Source organism: Boleophthalmus pectinirostris, unplaced genomic scaffold (assembly GCF_026225935.1).
Source record: "Boleophthalmus pectinirostris isolate CB_2022bp ecotype Guang Dong unplaced genomic scaffold, ASM2622593v1 HiC_scaffold_1, whole genome shotgun sequence".
Taxonomy (NCBI): Eukaryota; Metazoa; Chordata; class Actinopteri; order Gobiiformes; family Gobiidae; genus Boleophthalmus; species Boleophthalmus pectinirostris.
In genome coordinates this window covers 1,655,078-1,673,495 of record NW_026570970.1, presented here as the reverse complement: position 1 = coordinate 1,673,495, position 18,418 = coordinate 1,655,078, and the positions used below count along the sequence as shown (strand labels likewise).

The following is an 18,418-nucleotide window of genomic DNA, read 5'->3' as shown; positions in this document are numbered from 1 at the left end:
TCGCGGCGTTTGCGTTTGTCACGCCGTTTGCGTTTGTCACGCCGTTTGCGCTTGTCGCGGCGTTTGCATTTTCGTTTGTCGCGGCGTTTACGTTTGTCACGGCGTTTGCGTTTGTCGCGGCGTTTGCGTTCGTCGCGGCGTTTGCGTTTGTCGCAGCGTTTGCATTTTTTTGTAGCGTTTGCGTTTGTTATGAGCCCTCCCGCCTTCTGTATATTTTTGATCTTTAAAACCACCTGTGATTGTTTAATGCCACCAGAAAAGTTACACAATGCCCCTTTAAGTATCTAAGGCCTGATACAAATCTGCTCCACAAACCCCAGATACAAACGAATGTTTTCTGATGATGAAGAGTCACTGAATATCGGACGTTGCGTTGTAATAAAACAGTGAAATGGGATGCGTCGGCTTTAAACATGTTTACGTCTGTATCCGGCAGAGCAGAGCTGTCAATCACACAGCTGTCACTCACCACCAGACGCTTCATTAACTTCTAATTAATCACATATGCATGATTCTAATGAAGACGTTCTGTGTGTGACCTCGTCCAATATGTGACGATAAACGGCTGAGACGATATTTAAGAACCAGAACCAGACTTACACCGCACAGAAAAACAAACTCAGTGTCCAGATCCAGAACTTCATTAAAATTTTAATGAAGTTATATTAGATAACCGTCTTTTTTTTCTTTATCTTAATTTGTTTGTTTGTTTTTCCTATTGTGTTTACCATTGTTATTATTATTATTATGATGATGTAGCACTTATACAATGCCACAATAGGGGATTAGAACAGATGGGCAGTATAGTAGTAGTAGTAGTATAGTAGTAGTAGTAGTAGTAGTAGTAATAGTAGTAGTAATAGTAGTAGTAATAGTAGTAGTAGTAGTAGTAGTAGTAATAGTAGTAGTAATAGTAGTAGTAGTAGTAATAGTAGTAACAGGTTAGATCAGAAGACCAGGGTTCAGCTCGGAGGGAAGTGACGTGTTTAATAAGACAACTACACAGGATTGTAGTGCTTAGTTGTGGTGTATTATTTACAGTGTACAATAGGGATGGGCATGATTAGTCGATTAAGTTCGATAATTGATCATTAAGAATTTCATTGATTACGTTCATTTTAATGGACAAACTGAATGTATGTTTGTGTGTCGTGACCAAACAGGTGTGTACATGTGTCTCTGCATCAGAAGGAGCGAGACACAAACAGTGGGTCAGTCTGTAACGAACCGAAGCACAAATGTGGATTTAACCAGGATTTGTAGAAGAAATTCCACACTTTCCGTTGCGTTGGGACAAGTGTGAGTCCATGTGCACAGTGGATAAAGCAGCACATATGTTTCTGTGTCCAGTGGGAAAAAGTTTTTCCAGGTGAGAGTCGCTCAATGTGGATGACGAGGCCCCGCCCCCCTCCCCCCGTACGCTGTCCTGGTTTTGACAAACACAAATCTGGTCACACTGACCTGTATTCACCTGAGTCATGTCTTTTAATCCAACACAAGTTGAACCACATCAGCGACACAAGAGCTGGAGTTTTATCTTCACTTAGTTTATGTAAATTAGTGATGTGGTTTTAAGTTTTGTTTCTGTGAGATTTGAACAAAACTGAATTAAACACATTATAATGTCAAACAGCTGATGTGGATCTAGAGTCGTTATGTTTATATGTCGTAAAGTTGAATTTATTTATGCAGATTGGTGCAGGTAGTAATAATAATGATGATCATTTTAATATAAAAATGTTAATGATTAATCGATTGTTAATTCTTCCGACGATCGATTAAGAAAATTTCATCGAATGCCCGTCCCTAGTGTACAACAGACATTATTTACATTATTTACAGGTGTGCACATTCATATGATTGAGTTCAGAGTCTATGAGGAGTTCAACGTGTTATCGTCCTTAGTTCGAGTGCAGATGAGCCGCAACAAAAGTTAATATAATCAACACGGGGTCATGTAAAAAGGCACAAAAGAGAGAGTTCCAGATACTGTTGTGGTAAGGTGGGTGATTCCCAGCAAAGTCAATAAGGTGTGTGTGTGTGTGTGTGTGTGTGTGTGTGTGTGTGTGTGTGTGTGCGTGTGTGTGTGTGTGTGTGTGTGTGTGTGTGTGTGTGTGTGTGTGTGTGTGTGTGTGTGTGTGTGTGTGTGTGTGTGTGTGTGTGTGTGTGTGTGTGTGTGTGTGTGTGTGTGTGTGTGTGTGTGTGTGTGTGTGTGTGTGTGTGTGTGTGTGTGTGTGTGTGTGTGTGTGTGTGTGTGTGTGTGTGTGTGTGTGTGTGTGTGTGTGTGTGTGTGTGTGTGTGTGTGTGTGTGTGTGTGTGTGTGTGTGTGTGTGTGTGTGTGTGTGTGTGTGTGTGTGTGTGTGTGTGTGTGTGTGTGTGTGTGTGTGTGTGTGTGTGTGTGTGTGTGTGTGTGTGTGTGTGTGTGTGTGTGTGTGTGTGTGTGTGTGTGTGTGTGTGTGTGTGTGTGTGTGTGTGTGTGTGTGTGTGTGTGTGTGTGCGTGTGTGTGTGTGTGTGTGTGTGTGTGTGTGTGTGTGTGTGTGTGTGTGTGTGTGTGTGTGTGTGTGTGTGTGTGTGTGTGTGTGTGTGTGTGTGTGTGTGTGTGTGTGTGTGTGTGTGTGTGTGTGTGTGTGTGTGTGTGTGTGTGTGTGTGTGTGTGTGTGTGTGTGTGTGTGTGTGTGTGTGTTGTGTGTGTGTGTGTGTGTGTGTGTGTGTGTGTGTGTGTGTGTGTGTGTGTGTGTGTGTGTGTGTGTGTGTGTGTGTGTGTGTGTGTGTGTGTGTGTGTGTGTGTGTGTGTGTGTGTGTGTGTGTGTGTGTGTGTGTGTGTGTGTGTGTGTGTGTGTGTGTGTGTGTGTGTGTGTGTGTGTGTGTGTGTGTGTGTGTGTGTGTGTGTGTGTGTGTGTGTGTGTGTGTGTGTGTGTGTGTGTGTGTGTGTGTGTGTGTGTGTGTGTGTGTGTGTGTGTGTGTGTGTGTGTGTGTGTGTGTGTGTGTGTGTGTGTGTGTGTGTGTGTGTGTGTGTGTGTGTGTGTGTGTGCTATGCCTCCTACCGCACTGGCAGATGTTTGCACTCTGAGTTTGGTTCTAGGCCTTAGTTCACCATCCAGTGTCTGAGGGTCCAGTTTCTGGAACCTGGCCTGTACAAAACAGGACCAGCAGTGAGTAATACACAGTGTTGGGAAGTTTACTTTTAAAATGTAATCCCCTACAGATTACAGATTACACACACCAAAATGTAGTTTGTAACATAATCCATTAAATTACTTAAAGTGAGTAATGTAATCTGATTACTTTGGATTACTTGATTTGCTGTAGAGAAACAAAGACGAGGAAATCTTCACATAAGAAGTTTTGTCTGATAAAAGAAAATAAAAAGTCCAAACTTTACTGAACCAAATTAAAAAATATTATTGATAGAAAACAAAGAAACACGTCCACACAGCAGGATTTAGTCCTGTTAAATCCTGTTTTAAGTCCTGGTTTAGTCCTGGGTTTTAGACCTGGTTTCCTTTTTGTTTCCTGGTTTACCTGGTTCCTGGTTTAGACCTGGTTTAGACCTGGTTTAGACCTGGTTTTAGACCTGGTTTAGACCTGGTTTTAGACCTGGTTGAGTGTCTCGCAATGAGTGGAATTACGAAAAAAAACAAAAAAAGGAACAGGAACATACCACCGTGTAATCCACTTTTTTCAAAGTAACTGTAATCCAATCACCACTCACTGAAACAGTAACTGTAACTGAATACAGTTACTCATCATTTGTACTCTGATTACATATCTCCGGTACATGTAATCTGTTACTCCACATCACTGGTGATACAATTATGATGTACAACTAACTCACTATAAAACATTTTTACCACATCATACCGTTTTGTCATTCGTCGTAATCTTCATCCATCCATGTACATGTACAAGTATTTGTCAATATCAAGAGTAAAATATTTCCCATGAACAACAGGTAATGTGTCATTTTAAATTATTTAATCAACAATTTAACAGGATCATATCATTCGTAATTTGTTGTCATTATTAGTACAAAAACAGTCAATAAAGTGCATTGATCAGAATATATATCGCCTTTAAAAACGGTCCAGCTCCAGTATTGAATTACACTGAATCGGAGCGTTAGCATTAGCATTAGCATTAGCAATAGCTTCGAACAGCAACAAACAAAGTTAAAACTCACCAGTTCCACTGAGTTTAACCACACAGGATCACGACGGCACTTCGTCGTTAAGGCAAGAGGCATCCGAAGTATTTTAGAGCGAAAATAGTGAGTTTTTACTCGTGATGTGACGTTTCGTATCGATGCTCCGAAGCGCGTGTCGAGGAGGAGGGGGCGTGTCCACGAAGCGCGTGTCGAGGAGGAGGGGGCGTGTCCACGATGCGCGTGTCGAGGAGGAGGGGGCGTGTCCACGAAGCGCGTGTCGAGGAGGAGGGGGCGTGTCCACGATGCGCGTGTCGAGGAGGAGGGGGCGTGTCCACGAAACGCGTGTCGAGGAGGGGGCGTGTCCACGATGCGCGTGTCGAGGAGGAGGGGGCGTGTCCACGAACGCGTGTCGAGGAGGAGGGGGCGTGTCCACGATGCGCGTGTCGAGGCTTCATTTGGGGGAGGAGCTGAAAATGATGACGTCCTCGCTGCCCGGCTGTACCACGTGACTGATTCAGGAAATGGTTTGGATTTTGCTGCGATTTCCATTTTCATCATTTTCAAATCAGTGTTGTACAAGTTCACACTTTTCATGAACTAGTTCAAAGTTCAGTTCACACATGTTCAAAGTGAACAGTTCTCGTTCATAGTTCACAATTTTTAATTTCGAACCATTTCAAAGTTCATTTCCTTTTATTTTTAGGGTCAGGATTCTGAACTTATTTTTCAAACTGACTCCAGTTTACAACAACTTTACAAGATATAAACCATAAACTCTAGAGCCACATCAGCCCGTTTGACATTATAATGTGTTTAATTCAGCTTTGACACATTTGTTTACATTTTATAGAAACAAAACTTAAAACCACATGGCTAATTTGCATAAATTGTAAACGCTGGAAAAAAAGCAGCTTTTTCCTTGAGCGTTCTGATGCGTCAGCTTCTGTCGAACTAAAGGACACGACTATATGTGATCTTTCTGTGACAGACGGACGTCACTGCAACTTTTGGACGTGTAATTTGAAGAATGTTCTGAAAGTGAATGAGGGCGGCTCCTCTGCTTGGACTAGATGAACTTGGAGCAGCTCGTCCTGCGTGTAGATTTCAGAAAACAGGATCCATCCTATTTTTTTAACCTCTACTTGAGCGTAGGTGCGTATCCCTGTCAAAATCCACAGAGAGCATGAATCTCTTGTTGTATTTGTGCGTTTACATCAGCACATCGAGCTCCTGGAGCAGGTCTGTATCATGTGAAAGAGCCCAGCTCCACAAAGACTGTTTATTAGTGCTTTGAAATTTACTTTTGAAATCCTTGAAATCCTTTTGGTGGAATGTGAAAAGGAAACATCAGGGAGACTCACGAGAACACAAAAAGATAAAGCAGAACAGGAAAACCTAAAATCCGCCACATCAGACACTGTAAAAGGAACAACCACATTATGGATCAGGTCGGGGCTCGGGTCAGTGGATCAGAAAACAACAAGTTCAGACGCTGGATCAAGGAGGACGGTGAAATCAGGAAACGAGGCACGGAGCATTAACCGTGATGACGGAGCCTTCCTGCTTTCACACACCTGGGACACCCTCCTCCAGAGACACCGGGCGACGGGAGGCGTGGTCAGTCTGAGCGACCTGCAGGTCCATCAGGTCTGACCACGCCCACAGGAAGTAACAACAGCTGAAATACGACATGTCAACACCAACACCAGGACAGATCTGAAGATGCAGCAGCAGCAGAAACATGTCAACAAGATAAACACACTTTACTGCATCGTCTTTAAAAAGAACCCAAGAAGTTAAAGTTTATAAGAAGACAAAATGAACATCTTTGGCACTGAAACGGCTGTTATCCGTTTTTTTCCATTTTTAATTTAAACACAAAATTGAAAACTGAAAAAACGAATCATTATCTGTTTTTTTTTTTTTTCATTTTGGTTTTGGAGACAAATAATGAAGAAAACAGTTTTTTTTTTTTTTTCATTTTTATTTTTGGTTTTATATTGAAAAACAAATGAACGAATGACACACTGATTCTCTGGGTTCGTGACATCGTCATGTGACGATATTATGGAAAACAGTTTAAACAAACCAGAGACAAACAGAAACAGCGGAGATATAAATACTTACGACTTTCACGCTCACCATCTTCCTCGGTTCAAATTCGGCTGCTGCGACTTCAGACACGATGCTCCACTTCCTTGTTTTTATCGCCCACGTGATGTCGTGACGCCAGCCGAGTCATGTGACCAGCGTTTCGTGGTTTCGTGTTGCGGAAGACTTCGATTGCGCCGCAGAAACAATGAGTCTGGACGCAAATCGTTTCCAATGTGGTGATTCGTTTCAGTGTAAACGTGACCTTAATTTCACTTCAGTATCCACATCTGGTCAGACCATGTGGAGGGGGGTGAACTGTATCCAGTCTTTTGTGGGTTTTTTAGATTTCTGTGCTTTGATTTTATTTATTTTGTGTTTGTAGCTTTATGTTTAAACACATTTGTGATGGAATGAAACCTGTAAAATGGCCAAAATTGTCAATCTGTACTGAACAAAAGGTCAAAGGTTCACTTAAAAACTACCACTTCATGACATCACAAGGTAGAACAGAGCGTTTTGAGCATTGGAGACGAGTTACTCAAATGTGCGAATGAAACAAAACACAACTGCAGCTCCGTTTGTGAAGAGGAAACGACATTAGAACCCGACTTCACCTCACCAGAGTCGTGTTCGTGTGACACAGGACGCTCCTCACGGTTCCAGCTCCGTGAGGCGGCCAAAACACAGAGCTAATCCATCACAGAAGGGTAATGACCCGGACCGAGCCGAGGACCAGGACCCGGGCTCGGATCTGGAGATGGGTCCCAGGACGGAAGTGAAAGACGAGGCAAAAGCGTCGCTCAGATTTCCCCACTGGACGATCTGGACTTCACACTTAAAGGACCTGGAGCTTTTAGTTTAATGAAATCTTCTGCAGATGAAGGTTTTTTACATGACGATTTGTACGGGAAAAGATTCTAAATACGACAAACATGAAAGCGTAAAATATAATGTTTGTATTTTATGTATTTTACATCAAATTCTCTCAGGTAATAAACGTGGAAGTGTAATAAAGTCGTATTATCCTTCATGTTGTAGCAGAGGTGGAGTTTGGAATTTGGGGCCCTGGGCCAACTTGATTTTGAGGCTCTCGCTACAACTTTTTTTTTTTTAATACATTATAATATATATATATATATATATATATATATATATATATATATATATATATATATATATATATATATATATTTCTGTTTTTGCCCATTGTTCTTGAGACATGTACATCTCTATTTATCTGAATTATGGTGGACTGGAAACTTATCGTATTAGTTCGGTTTCCTACTAGAAAACGAGACTTGAAAGTTGTTTTATTTTTTTTTTCTAGTACATTTACATTTTTGTTTACATCCATGACATGATGGTTATAATTTTTTTTCTTATGATTATTGTTTAAAAGTAAAACTACTCTCATTTAATGTCATATTAAGAGAAAATTAAATTGTTCTGAGGCCTCGGCCGTTAGTGGCACTGAGGGAAATTGGTCGGGGGCCCCTCCAGGTTTAGGGGCCCAATGCAGCCGCCTATTTCTGCCTAATGATAGCGCCGCCTCTGGATAAGAATCATGGTAAAAAAAAAAAAAAACTTAAAAAAAACTGCCTGACAGTGTCCCAGACACGAGACTGTCATGGTGCATTTTCAGAAGTGAAAAAAATAAAATAAAATGAATACACAGACATGTGAAACATGTAAAAAAACAGGTCTAAACCAGGACTAAACCAGATCTAAACCAGGTCTAGACCAGGTCTAAACCAGGTCTAAACCAGGACTGAACCAGGTCTAAACCAGGACTAATCTTGAACTAGGACTATTTATAAAAATATATATATATTTCCCCCTTTTCCTTATATTTATTCTTTATTTAATTTACTTACTACTTTATTTTATTTATTAATTATTAATTATTTTATTATTATTATTATTTATTTATTTTTGTATTATTATTATTATTGTTTATTTATTTTTTATTTTTACTGGGTTTGGAGAATAAATATTCTGTGCAGTTTGACTGACACGTCTCTATCTTTTTACTCATGAATAAAAACATTTGAAACTGAGAATTTAAAAATCAGATCTTGGACATTTGAGTAAAAAAAAAAAAAAATCACGATTAAATAAAAGTGCAGTTATTTTAAAATCAAAATAATGTTCCTGAAGCAGAGACTCTGGTTTACGCTCGACCGTGAACACAACGTCTCATTCAAAGTTAATGTAAATGTGAGGAACATTAAAGGTGAATCATGTAACATTTATGGAGGGAGCGCCATCTGTTTGTTTCCATGGAGACGTCTTTGCTTTTCCACAGCGTGACTTTTACTCTCCACGTCCACGTTTACACGACAGAAGAAAAGAAGAAACAGAAGAAACAGAAGAAACAGAAGAACAGAAGAAACAGAAGAAACAGAAGAACAGTCTTCTTTTCTTCTCTCTCTCTCTCTCTCTCTCTCTCCTCTCTCTCTTCTCTCTCTCTCTCTCTCTCTCTTCTCTTCTCTCTCCTCTCTCTCTCTCTGTCTCCCTCTCTCTCTCTCTTTCTCTCTCCTCTCTTCCCCTCTCTGTCTCTTCTTTCTCTCTCTCTCTCTGTCTTCTCTCTCTCTCTCTCTGTCCTTTTTTTTTGTTCTCTCCTCTCTCTCCTATCTTCCCCACTCTCTCTCTCTATCTGCTCTCTCCACTCTCTGTCTGTCCTCTTTCTCTCTCTTCTCCCCACTCTCTTTTCTCTCTCTCCTCCTTTTTTTCTCTCTCCTCTCTGTCTTCTTTCTTCCTCCCTCTCTCTCTCTCCACTCTTTCTCTCTCTTCTCTTTCTCTCCTCTCTCCTCTCTCTCTCTCTCTCTCTCTCTCCTCTTTCTCTCTCCTCCCTCCTCTCTCTCTCTCTGTCTTCTCTCTCTCCTCTCTCCTTCGTTCCTCCCTCCGTCTCTCATTACTTTATTCACTTTAAGTAATTTAATGGATTACGTTACAAACTACATTTTTTACATCTGTAATCTGTAATCTGTAGGGGATTACATTTTAACAGTAAACTTCCCAACACTGGTCATATTCTCTGTCTCTGCAAATATCGACATCATGAAATCGTTTTTAATTATAACAGTAGAACGAGTCTGAGTCTGAACAAGTTCCTTCTGTTTTCTTCAAGATCAGAACATGACTTGAGTTTTGTTCTTTCTTCTCTTGATATTTGTGGATAAATTGTTCATGAAGAATGTTTCTCCTTTGTGGAGTTTGTTGGTTGAAGATTTGGTGATGGAGCACTGGAAAAAAAACAACAACAATATCTCTGTAAATTAAAATAACTTAAATTAAGAACATTTAACTTTATTTGAGCCGATTCAACTTCACAAGTCAAATGATCGACCAATGGAACAAATGAGTTTTTCTTAATTCAAGTATCAACTATTCAATTTTGTTTCTTATTTTAAGTGTAAAAAGTTGTTGTTTTTCTTATTTAAAGTGTAAAAAGTTGTATTTTCATATTTTAAGTACAAAAAGTTTTGTTCCACTGCAGATTATTTTACTCGTCAAGTGAAATTGACTCAAACTTTCTTAAAGGTTGTATGGAGGATTTTTTTTTAGTTTCAAACTGTCAATGAAAGATTAAAATACCATTACAGAGACGCAGCAGCTTTGTAATTATAATGACCAAAAAAAAAAGAATGAAAATCTATCAACTGTGGACGTAGTGAGGACAGATAAACATCAGCCAATAGAAAACGAGGCTCCTTCATTTTCTATTGGCTGTTAGGTTGTCAATCAAACTCCCTAGTGTAACTGACTCGTCGGCGCGCGGGGATTATGTGGTTTATGCAGCGGTTCTTAGAGGCATTTTTGAACTGTCGCTTCCTCGCATTTCGCACAAAGTTTGTCGCGACGGCGGACGAGAATCCACGACCAGTTCGCCGCAAAAGAAAGTCCGTTTTTGAGGTCGCTGAAAGAAGAAGAGAAGAGGAAAAGGAGAGAAGCCAAACTGAGGTGATTCTTGGAGATCTCGTCCAGCGATGGCGGAATTACTTCTAGACAGGAAACGTCAACAGTGATTCTGAACGCGCACGAGGACTGTCGCTGTATTTCTCTTCCCTTAAAAAAATCCTCTATACAACCTTTAAATTCCAGTCGTCTGAACGTGACTAGATTTTGTTTTTCGCAGTGTTGGTTTGAACTGAACTGAAGATAAAAACACTGGACTCTAAATCTACAGAAAGTGTCCGAAGTCTCTGAGTCTCTGGGCTGAAGTGAAACGAGCGTCTGTTAACGACTCGTCTGCTCCGTCACGATAATCACAGGTTTGGACTGAAAACTGTGATTATCTTTTATGTCCACGTCAGAGAAAAAACATCTTCATCCACAGACACGACAACGAACCGAGCGACGAGGAGACGCTTTCACACACACCCACATGAACACTGCTGATGACTCGACTGGTGCAGGTCGTGGAAACAGCTGGAGTCAGGTCCAGGTCACAGAGACACGTCACTTCTGCCTTTCCACAGAGTTACATTTCCATTACATTTGGATTTGGACATTTGGACTCAAATAAACCTGAAGATAAAAATAACAAGAGACGCACAATCACACAGACCAAGACAAAGTGTCATTTGTACATTTATGTGAGAAATTTCTGCACTTAGATCGACTTTTTCACTTGTTCTGAACACAGACGCTCAGAACATCGACCGTTTTGACTCACTACACTGTTTGGTAAAGTTTGGACCAATCAAAATGGACGGAGCAAAAGAGTTTGGACCAAAACAAAGTTCCTGTTGGACACTTGTTTTCCCGACGTCGTCACAGATGCCGGACTTTTGCAAAGCACAAGCCACGGACTAAACCAGGACTAAACCAGGACTAAACCAGGACTAAACCAGGACTAAAGCAGGACTAAAGCAGGACTAAGCAGGACAAAAGCAGGACTAAAAGCAGGACTAAACCAGGACTAAAGCAGGACTAAAAACTAAACCAGGACTAAACCAGGACTATAACCAGGTCTAAACCAGGACTATAACAGGACTAAACCAGGACTAAAGCAGGACTAAACCAGGACTAAAGCAGGACTAAACCAGGACTAAAAAGGACTCAGGACTAAACCAGGACTAAAGCAGGACTAAACCAGGACTAAAGCAGGACTAAACCAGGACTAAACCAGGACTATAACAGGTCTAAACCAGGACTATAACAGGTCTAAACCAGGACTAAAACAAGTCTAAACCAGGACTAAACCAGGACTATAACAGGTCTAAACCAGGACTATAACAGGTCTAAACCAGGACTAAAAACCAGGACTAAACCAGGACTATAACAGGTCTAAACCAGGACTAAAACAGGTCTAAACCAGGACTAAACCAGGACAAGGACAGGACTAAAACCAGGACTAAAACTAAACAGGACTAAACCAGGTCTAAACTAAACAGGACTAAAACAGGGTCTAAACCAGGACTAACTAAAACAGGTCTAAACCAGGACTAAAACAGGACTAAACCAGGACTAAACCAGGACTAACCCAGGACTGTACCACGACTAAACCAGGACTTAACTAAGACTAAACCAGGACTAAACCAGAACTGAACCAGGACTCACTGTCAGGACGGGTCCGGAGGTGCGCCCGCGTAGTCCGTCAAGTGCAGGGCTTTGTGGACTCCTGCTCCACAGGCTCTGTGTTCTCTCTCTCTTAAATCCAAGATTAGTCCTGGTTTAGACCTGGTTTAGTCCTGGTTCAGTTCTGGTTTAGTCCTGGTTCAGTTCTGGTTTAGTCCTGATTTAGTCCTGGTTTAGTCCTGGTTTAATCCTGGTTTAGTCCTGGATTCATTCTGGTTTAGACCTGGTTTAGTCCTGGTTTAGTCCTGGTTTAGACCTGGTTTAGACCTGGTTTAGACCTAGTTTAGTCCTGGTTTAATCCTGGTTTAGTCCTGGTTTAATCCTGGTTTAGTCCTGGTTTAGTCCTGGTTTAGACCTAGTTTAGTCCTGGTTTAGACCTGGTTTAGACCTGGTTTAGTCCTGCTTTAGTCCTGGTTTAGTCCTGATTTAGTCCTGGTTTAGTCCTGGATTCATTCTGGTTTAGACCTGGTTTTAGTTTATCCTGGTTTAGACCTGGTTTCAGTCCTGGTTTAGTCCTGGTTTAGTCCTGGTTTAGACCTGGTTTAGACCTGGTTTAGTCCTGGTTAGACCTGGTTTAGACCTGGTTCAGTCCTGGTTTAGACCTGGTTTAGACCTGGTTTATTCCTGGTTTAGACCTGGTTTCAGTCTGGTTCAGTCCTGGTTTAGTCCTGGTTTTAGTCCTGGTTTAGACCTGGTTTCCTGGTTTTAGACCTGGTTTAGACCTGGTTTAGACCTGGTTTAGTCCTGGTTTAGACCTGGTTTGGTTTAGTCCTGACCTGGTTTAGTTCCTGGTTTTAGACCTGGTTTAGACCTGGTTTAGTTTAGACCTGGTTTAGTTAGTCCTGGTTTAGTCCTGGTTTTTAGTTTAGACCTGTTTAGTCCTTTACCTGGTTTAGACCTGGTTTAGACCTGGTTTAGTCCTGGTTTAGACCTGGTTTAGTCCTGGTTAGACCTGGTTTAGTCCTGGTTTAGACCTGGTTTACCTAGTTCCTGGTTTAGAGTCCTGGTTTAGACCTGGTTTAGTCCTGGTTCCTGTTTAGACCTGGTTAGACCTGGTTCAGTCCTGGTTTAGACCTGGTTTAGACCTGGTTAGTCCTGTTTGGTTTAGTCCTGGTTTAGAGTTTCCTGGTTTAGACCTGGTTCAGTCCTGGTTTAGTCCTGGTTTAGACCTGGTTTAGACCTGGTTTAGTCCTGTTTAGACCTGGTTTAGACCTGGTTTAGTCCTGGTTTAGTCCTGGTTTAGTCCTGGTTTACCTGGTTTCCTGGTTTAGTCCTGGTTTAGTCCTGGTTTAGTCCTGGTTTAGTCCTGGTTTAGTCCTGATATAACGACACTAAAAGTTTTTGTTAAACTTCTTCTTGTTCAAAGTTCAAATATAAACTCGGTGTAGAGTCGCGTGTTGAACCTCCACCTGGTTCAGTCTGAAGAGGCGGATAAAGAGACGCTTTAACTCCGCCCCCACCGCCGCCGCCGCCGCCGCCGCCGCACAATCACAACCGCCTCTGGGCCCCGGCGTCCACGCTCCACAGAAACAAACACCAGGTTTCAGACGAGGTGAGCGGAGAGAACAGTGCAGGTGCGGCTCAGATGAATATTTCAGGCGTCCCACAGGTGGCGCTCTGGTCTGTTTCTGCTGATTCTGCTCAGACGGCAGCCGCCCGGGAGAAGAGCTCAGCAGACGGGATTTAAAGGTTGTATGGAGGATTTTTTTGTTTGTTTCAAATTGTCAATGAAAGTTTAAAACACCATTACAGAGACGCAGCAGCTTTGTAATTATCATGACCAAAAAAAAGAAGAAAGAAAATCTATCAACTGTGGACGTGTTGAGGCCAGATAAACATCAGCCAATAGAAAACGAGGCTGCCTCACTTTCTATTGGCTGTTAGGTTGTCAATCAAACTCCCTACGTTTCTAAGGTAACTATGCAGCGGGTCTTAGAGGCTTTTTCTTAATTGTGGCTCTCGCAGTTCGCATAAAGTTTGTCGCGATGTCGGACGAGAATCGACGACCAGTTCGCCGCAAAAGAAAGTCGGTTTTTGAGGTCGGTGAAAGAAGAAGAGAAGGAGAAAAGGAGCGAAGACAAACTGAGGTGATTCTTGGAGATTCCTTCCAGCGATGGCGCGACTGAAGCAGACGAAGGGTCTAAAAACTGAGGTGTCGGTCGATAAATTATTTCTCGAGGCTGTGGAGGAGGAAGGTGGTTCAAGGACGGTCGCTGGATTTTCTCTTTCCTTAAAAAAATCCTCTATACAACCTTTAAACGAGACAAAATCTGACAGATGTTTTTTTTTTTTTATTTTTTACGGCCGTCGTGTTGTAATGGGCTCGTTTTGGGTTCGTGATTTTAAAAAAGGAAACTGTGTCGGGCCCAAGTTCAGATTGGTCGTTCACGTTCAGACTGCAGGACTTCAGACTTTTTGGTGAAATCTGTGAAATTTTTGTTGCAGTGTTTCTATTTCCAGTTAAATGTGACTCGTGTGCAGTGTTGGGAAGTTTACTTTTAAAATGTAATCCCCTACAGATTACAGATTACACACACCAAAATGTAGTTTGGAACGTAATCCATTTAATTACTTAAAGTGAGTAATGTAATCTGATTACTTTGGATTACTTGATTTGTTGTAGAGAAACAAAGACGAGGAAATCTTCACATAAGAAGTTTTGTCTGATAAAAGAAAATAAAAAGTCCAGATTTTAAAAATATTATTTATAGAAAACGAAGAAACGTCCACACAGCACATTAGACCTGGTTTAGACCTGGTTTAGACCTGGTTTAGTCCTGGTTTAGTCCTGGTTTAGTCCTGGTTTAGTCCTGGTTTAGACCTGGTTTAGACCTGGTTTAGTCCTGGTTTAGACCTGGTTTAGTCCTGGTTTAGACCTGGTTTAGACCTGGTTTAGACCTGGTTTAGTCCTGGTTTAGTCCTGGTTTAGACCTGGTTTAGACCTGGTTTAGTCCTGGTTTAGTCCTGGTTTAGACCTGGTTTAGACCTGGTTTAGTCCTGGTTTAGACCTGGTTTAGTCCTGGTTTAGTCCTGGTTTAGACCTGGTTTAGTCCTGGTTTAGTCCTGGTTTAGACCTGGTTTAGACCTGGTTTAGTCCTGTTTAGTCCTGGTTTAGACCTGGTTTAGTCCTGTTTAGTCCTGGTTTAGTCCTGGTTTAGACCTGGTTTAGTCTTGTTTAGTCCTGGTTTAGTCCTGGTTTAGTCCTGGTTTAGTTTAGTCTGGTTTAGTCCTGGTTTAGTCCTGGTTTAGACCTGGTTTAGTCCTGTTTAGTCCTGGTTTAGACCTGGTTTAGTTTAGTCCTGGTTTAGACCTGGTTTAGACCTGTTTAGTCCTGGTTTACTGGTTTAGTCCTGGTTTAGTCCTGGTTTAGTCCTGGTTTAGTCCTGGTTTAGACCTGGTTTAGTCCCCTGGTTTAGTCCTGGTTTAGTCCTGGTTTAGTCCTGGTTTAGACCTGGTTTAGTCCTGTTTAGTCCTGTTTAGACCTGGTTTAGACTGGTTTAGTCCTGGTTTAGACCTGGTTTAGTCCTGGTTTAGTCCTGGTTTAGACCTGGTTTAGACCTGGTTTAGTCCTGGTTTAGTTTAGTCCTGGTTTAGACCTGGTTTAGTCCTGTTTTGGTTTAGTCTGGTTTAGACCTGGTTTAGTCCTTGTTTAGTCCTGGTTTAGTCCTGTCCTGGTTTAGTCCTGGTTTAGACCTGTTTAGTTTAGTCCTGTTTAGTCCTGGTTTAGTCCTGGTTTAGACCTGGTTTAGTCCTGTTTAGTTTTAGTCCTGGTTAGACCTGGTTTAGTCCTTGTTTAGTCCTGTCCTGGTTTAGTCCTGGTTTAGACCTGGTTTAGTCCTGTCCTGGTTTAGTCCTGGTTTAGACCTGGTCCTAGTCCTTGTTTAGTCCTGGTTTACCTGGTTTAGTCCTGGTGGTTTAGTCCTGGTTTAGTCCTGGTTTAGACCTGGTTTAGTCCTTGTTTAGTCCTGGTTTAGTCCTGGTTTAGACCTGGTTTACCTGGTTTAGTCTCACATCATCATCACACGACACAATAATCCTGCTTATGTTAATGAGACAGAAGAAGAAGAGGAAGAAGAGGAGGAAGAGGAGGAAGAAGAGGAATGAAGAAGAAGAAGAAGAGGAGGAAGAGGAGGATGAAGAGGAAGAGGAGGAGACTGTTAAAGACTCAATGAATATTTTAGCGCGAAGGGCCTGAGCGAGGAGGTAATTGAATGAACGGAGTGAAGAGGAGGAGGAGGAGGAGGGGGGGGGGCAGGATGAATGGAGAGGCAGAGAGAGAGAGAGAGAGATGGAGAGAGAGGAGAGAGGGAGAGAGAGGGAGAGAGGGGAAGAGAGGGAGAGAGTAATCGTCGCTAAGAATCCAGCTCACGTAAAAGACGCTTTAAGAAGACGGACGAGCGAGAGGAGAAGAAGAGATGAATGTACGTGTCAGAGGAGAGAGAGAGAGAGAGAGAGAGAGAGAGAGAGAGAGAGAGAGGAGAGAGAGGAGGAGGGAGAGAAGGGAGAGAGAGGTGAAAGAAAGAGAAAGAAAGAAATGAGACAGAGAGGAAGGAAGAGAAAAGGGAGAAGATGAGAGAAGAGAGAACAGGAGAAAGGAGAGAGTGAGGGGGGAGAGAGAGGAAAAGAGAAAGAGGAGAGAGAGTAGAAAAGGAGGAGAGAGAGGGTAAAAGAGAGAGAAGAGACTGAAATGAGAGAGAGGAGAGAGAGAATGAGAAAAAGAGAAGAGAGAGAGAGAGAAAAAAGAAGAGAGAGAGAATAGAAAAAGGAGAAGAAGAGATGAATGTACGTGTCAGAGGAGAGAGAGAGAGAGAGAGGAGAAAGGGAGAGAGAGGTGAAAGAAAGGAGACAGAGAGGAAGGAAGAGAAAAGAGAAAAAGGAGAAGATGAGAGAAGAGAGAAAAGGAGAAAGGAGAGAGTGAGGGGGGAGAGAGAGGAAAAGAGAAGAGAGAAGAGAGGGAACAGTGAGTGAGAGATGGTGAGAGGAGGTGAAGAGAGGGAGGAGGGAGAAGGGTGACGAAGATAGAGAGAAACAGAGAGAATAGGAAAAAGAAAGGAGAGAAAGAGTAGAAAAAGTGAAGAGAGAGAGTAGAAAAAGAAAGGAGAGACTGAAATGAGAGAGGAGAGAACAGGAGAGAGGGTGAGAGGAGAAAGTAGAAAAAAGAGGAGAGAGATTTTTTATTTATTTTTTATTTATTTATTTAAGAAAATAGGGACAAAACACATTAATAACATATACATATATAAATGTTATCAGATTATAGCCCAAGGCTAATTTCCATCTGCTGCCCCTGGGCAGTTGAGTGATCATAAAACAATCACAGTAAAAAAATACACCCCGACAGACAATACAGTAATACAAATAGACAGACACAAAGAGCTGGGTCAGTCACAAGATCACAGACACAGGTCAAGTAAAGGATGTTGGATTGACGCTGCCTTGTTAGTTAAGATGCCAGTGTAGAGATATGAAGCTAAAAATTACTATAAAGTGCTTTTCTACAATGTATTGCACGTGCCCTCGAAGGTAAAATTCTTTAGTATATTACATACTGCCCGTAATTTAAATATTAAATACTTAATTAATAGCATATTGCAACTTTGCCCATTGCACATTGTAAACTATCGTAAATGATCACACACACACCTGTGTCGACCTGAGCCATGTCTTAAATGGCCTTTAAAAGTCGTAAAGCTGGGGAGATGAGCGGAGGGGGTGGAGCGAGAGAGAAATAGAACGTGAGAAGAGTAGGAAAGAAAGAAGAGAGAGATAAGAGAGAGAGAAGAAAGAGAGGAAGAGAGAGTGACAGGTGTGGAAGATGGGGTGAGTGGAGAAAGAAAGGAGAGGAGGCAGAGAGAGAGAAAGACAGAAATAAAGAAAGAGAAGAGAAAGAGAGAGGAAGGAATGTGTGAGGAGAGAGAAAGGAGAGAGGAGGAGAAAGAGGAGAGACAGCAGAGAGAGAGAGGGTGAGTTTGTAAAAAGAGAAGAGAGAGAGGGATGATAGAGAGAAGAGGGATGATAGAGAGAGAGAGGGATGATAGAGAGATGCAGTAGTTTTAGTCGTTCTGAGTTTGTGTTTTTTTTAATTTATTTGTTTTTGTTTTTTTTGATTCGACTGAATCGATTTGTTCAAAGAGATTTTCAAAACACTCGTCCTTTTATTTATTTATTCACTCAACTCATCACTCCATCATGTATTTGCACAGACGTGTACTGCAGTACTCTGTGTACTACAGTACTCTGTGTACTGCAGTATTCTGTGTACTGCAGTATTCTGTGTACTGCAGTACTCTGTGTACTACAGTACTCTGTGTACTGCAGTATTCTGTGTACTGCAGTACTCTGTGTACTGACAGTACTCTGTGTACTGCAGTACTCTGTGTACTGCAGTACTCTGTGTACTGTATAAGTCTGGTACTGTCCACAGTTTTACATCATTTGTAGTACTTGTAGTCTTGTAGTACTGTAGTATTGTAGTACTGTAGTACTTGTATTATTTTGTAGTAGTTTGTAGTAGTATTGTAGTACTTGTAGTACTTGTAGTATTTGTAGTATTTGTAGTATTGTAGTACTTGTAGTAGTAGTATACTGTAGTAAGT

The 18,418-nt window shown here is 41.7% G+C and overlaps 1 protein-coding gene across 1 annotated transcript in view; it reads right to left on the bottom strand.

The window, feature by feature from the left end:
- The window catches only part of LOC110165236 (neuroligin-4, X-linked-like), a 190,062-nt gene extending 172,578 nt beyond the window's left edge, over positions 1-17,484 (bottom strand). Inside the window, exon 1 of the mRNA XM_055150639.1 lies at positions 17,466-17,484. Coding sequence (XP_055006614.1) covers positions 17,466-17,484 — 19 coding nt within the window. The remainder of the gene's footprint in view (positions 1-17,465) is intronic.
- Positions 17,485-18,418: the final 934 nt, after the last annotated feature.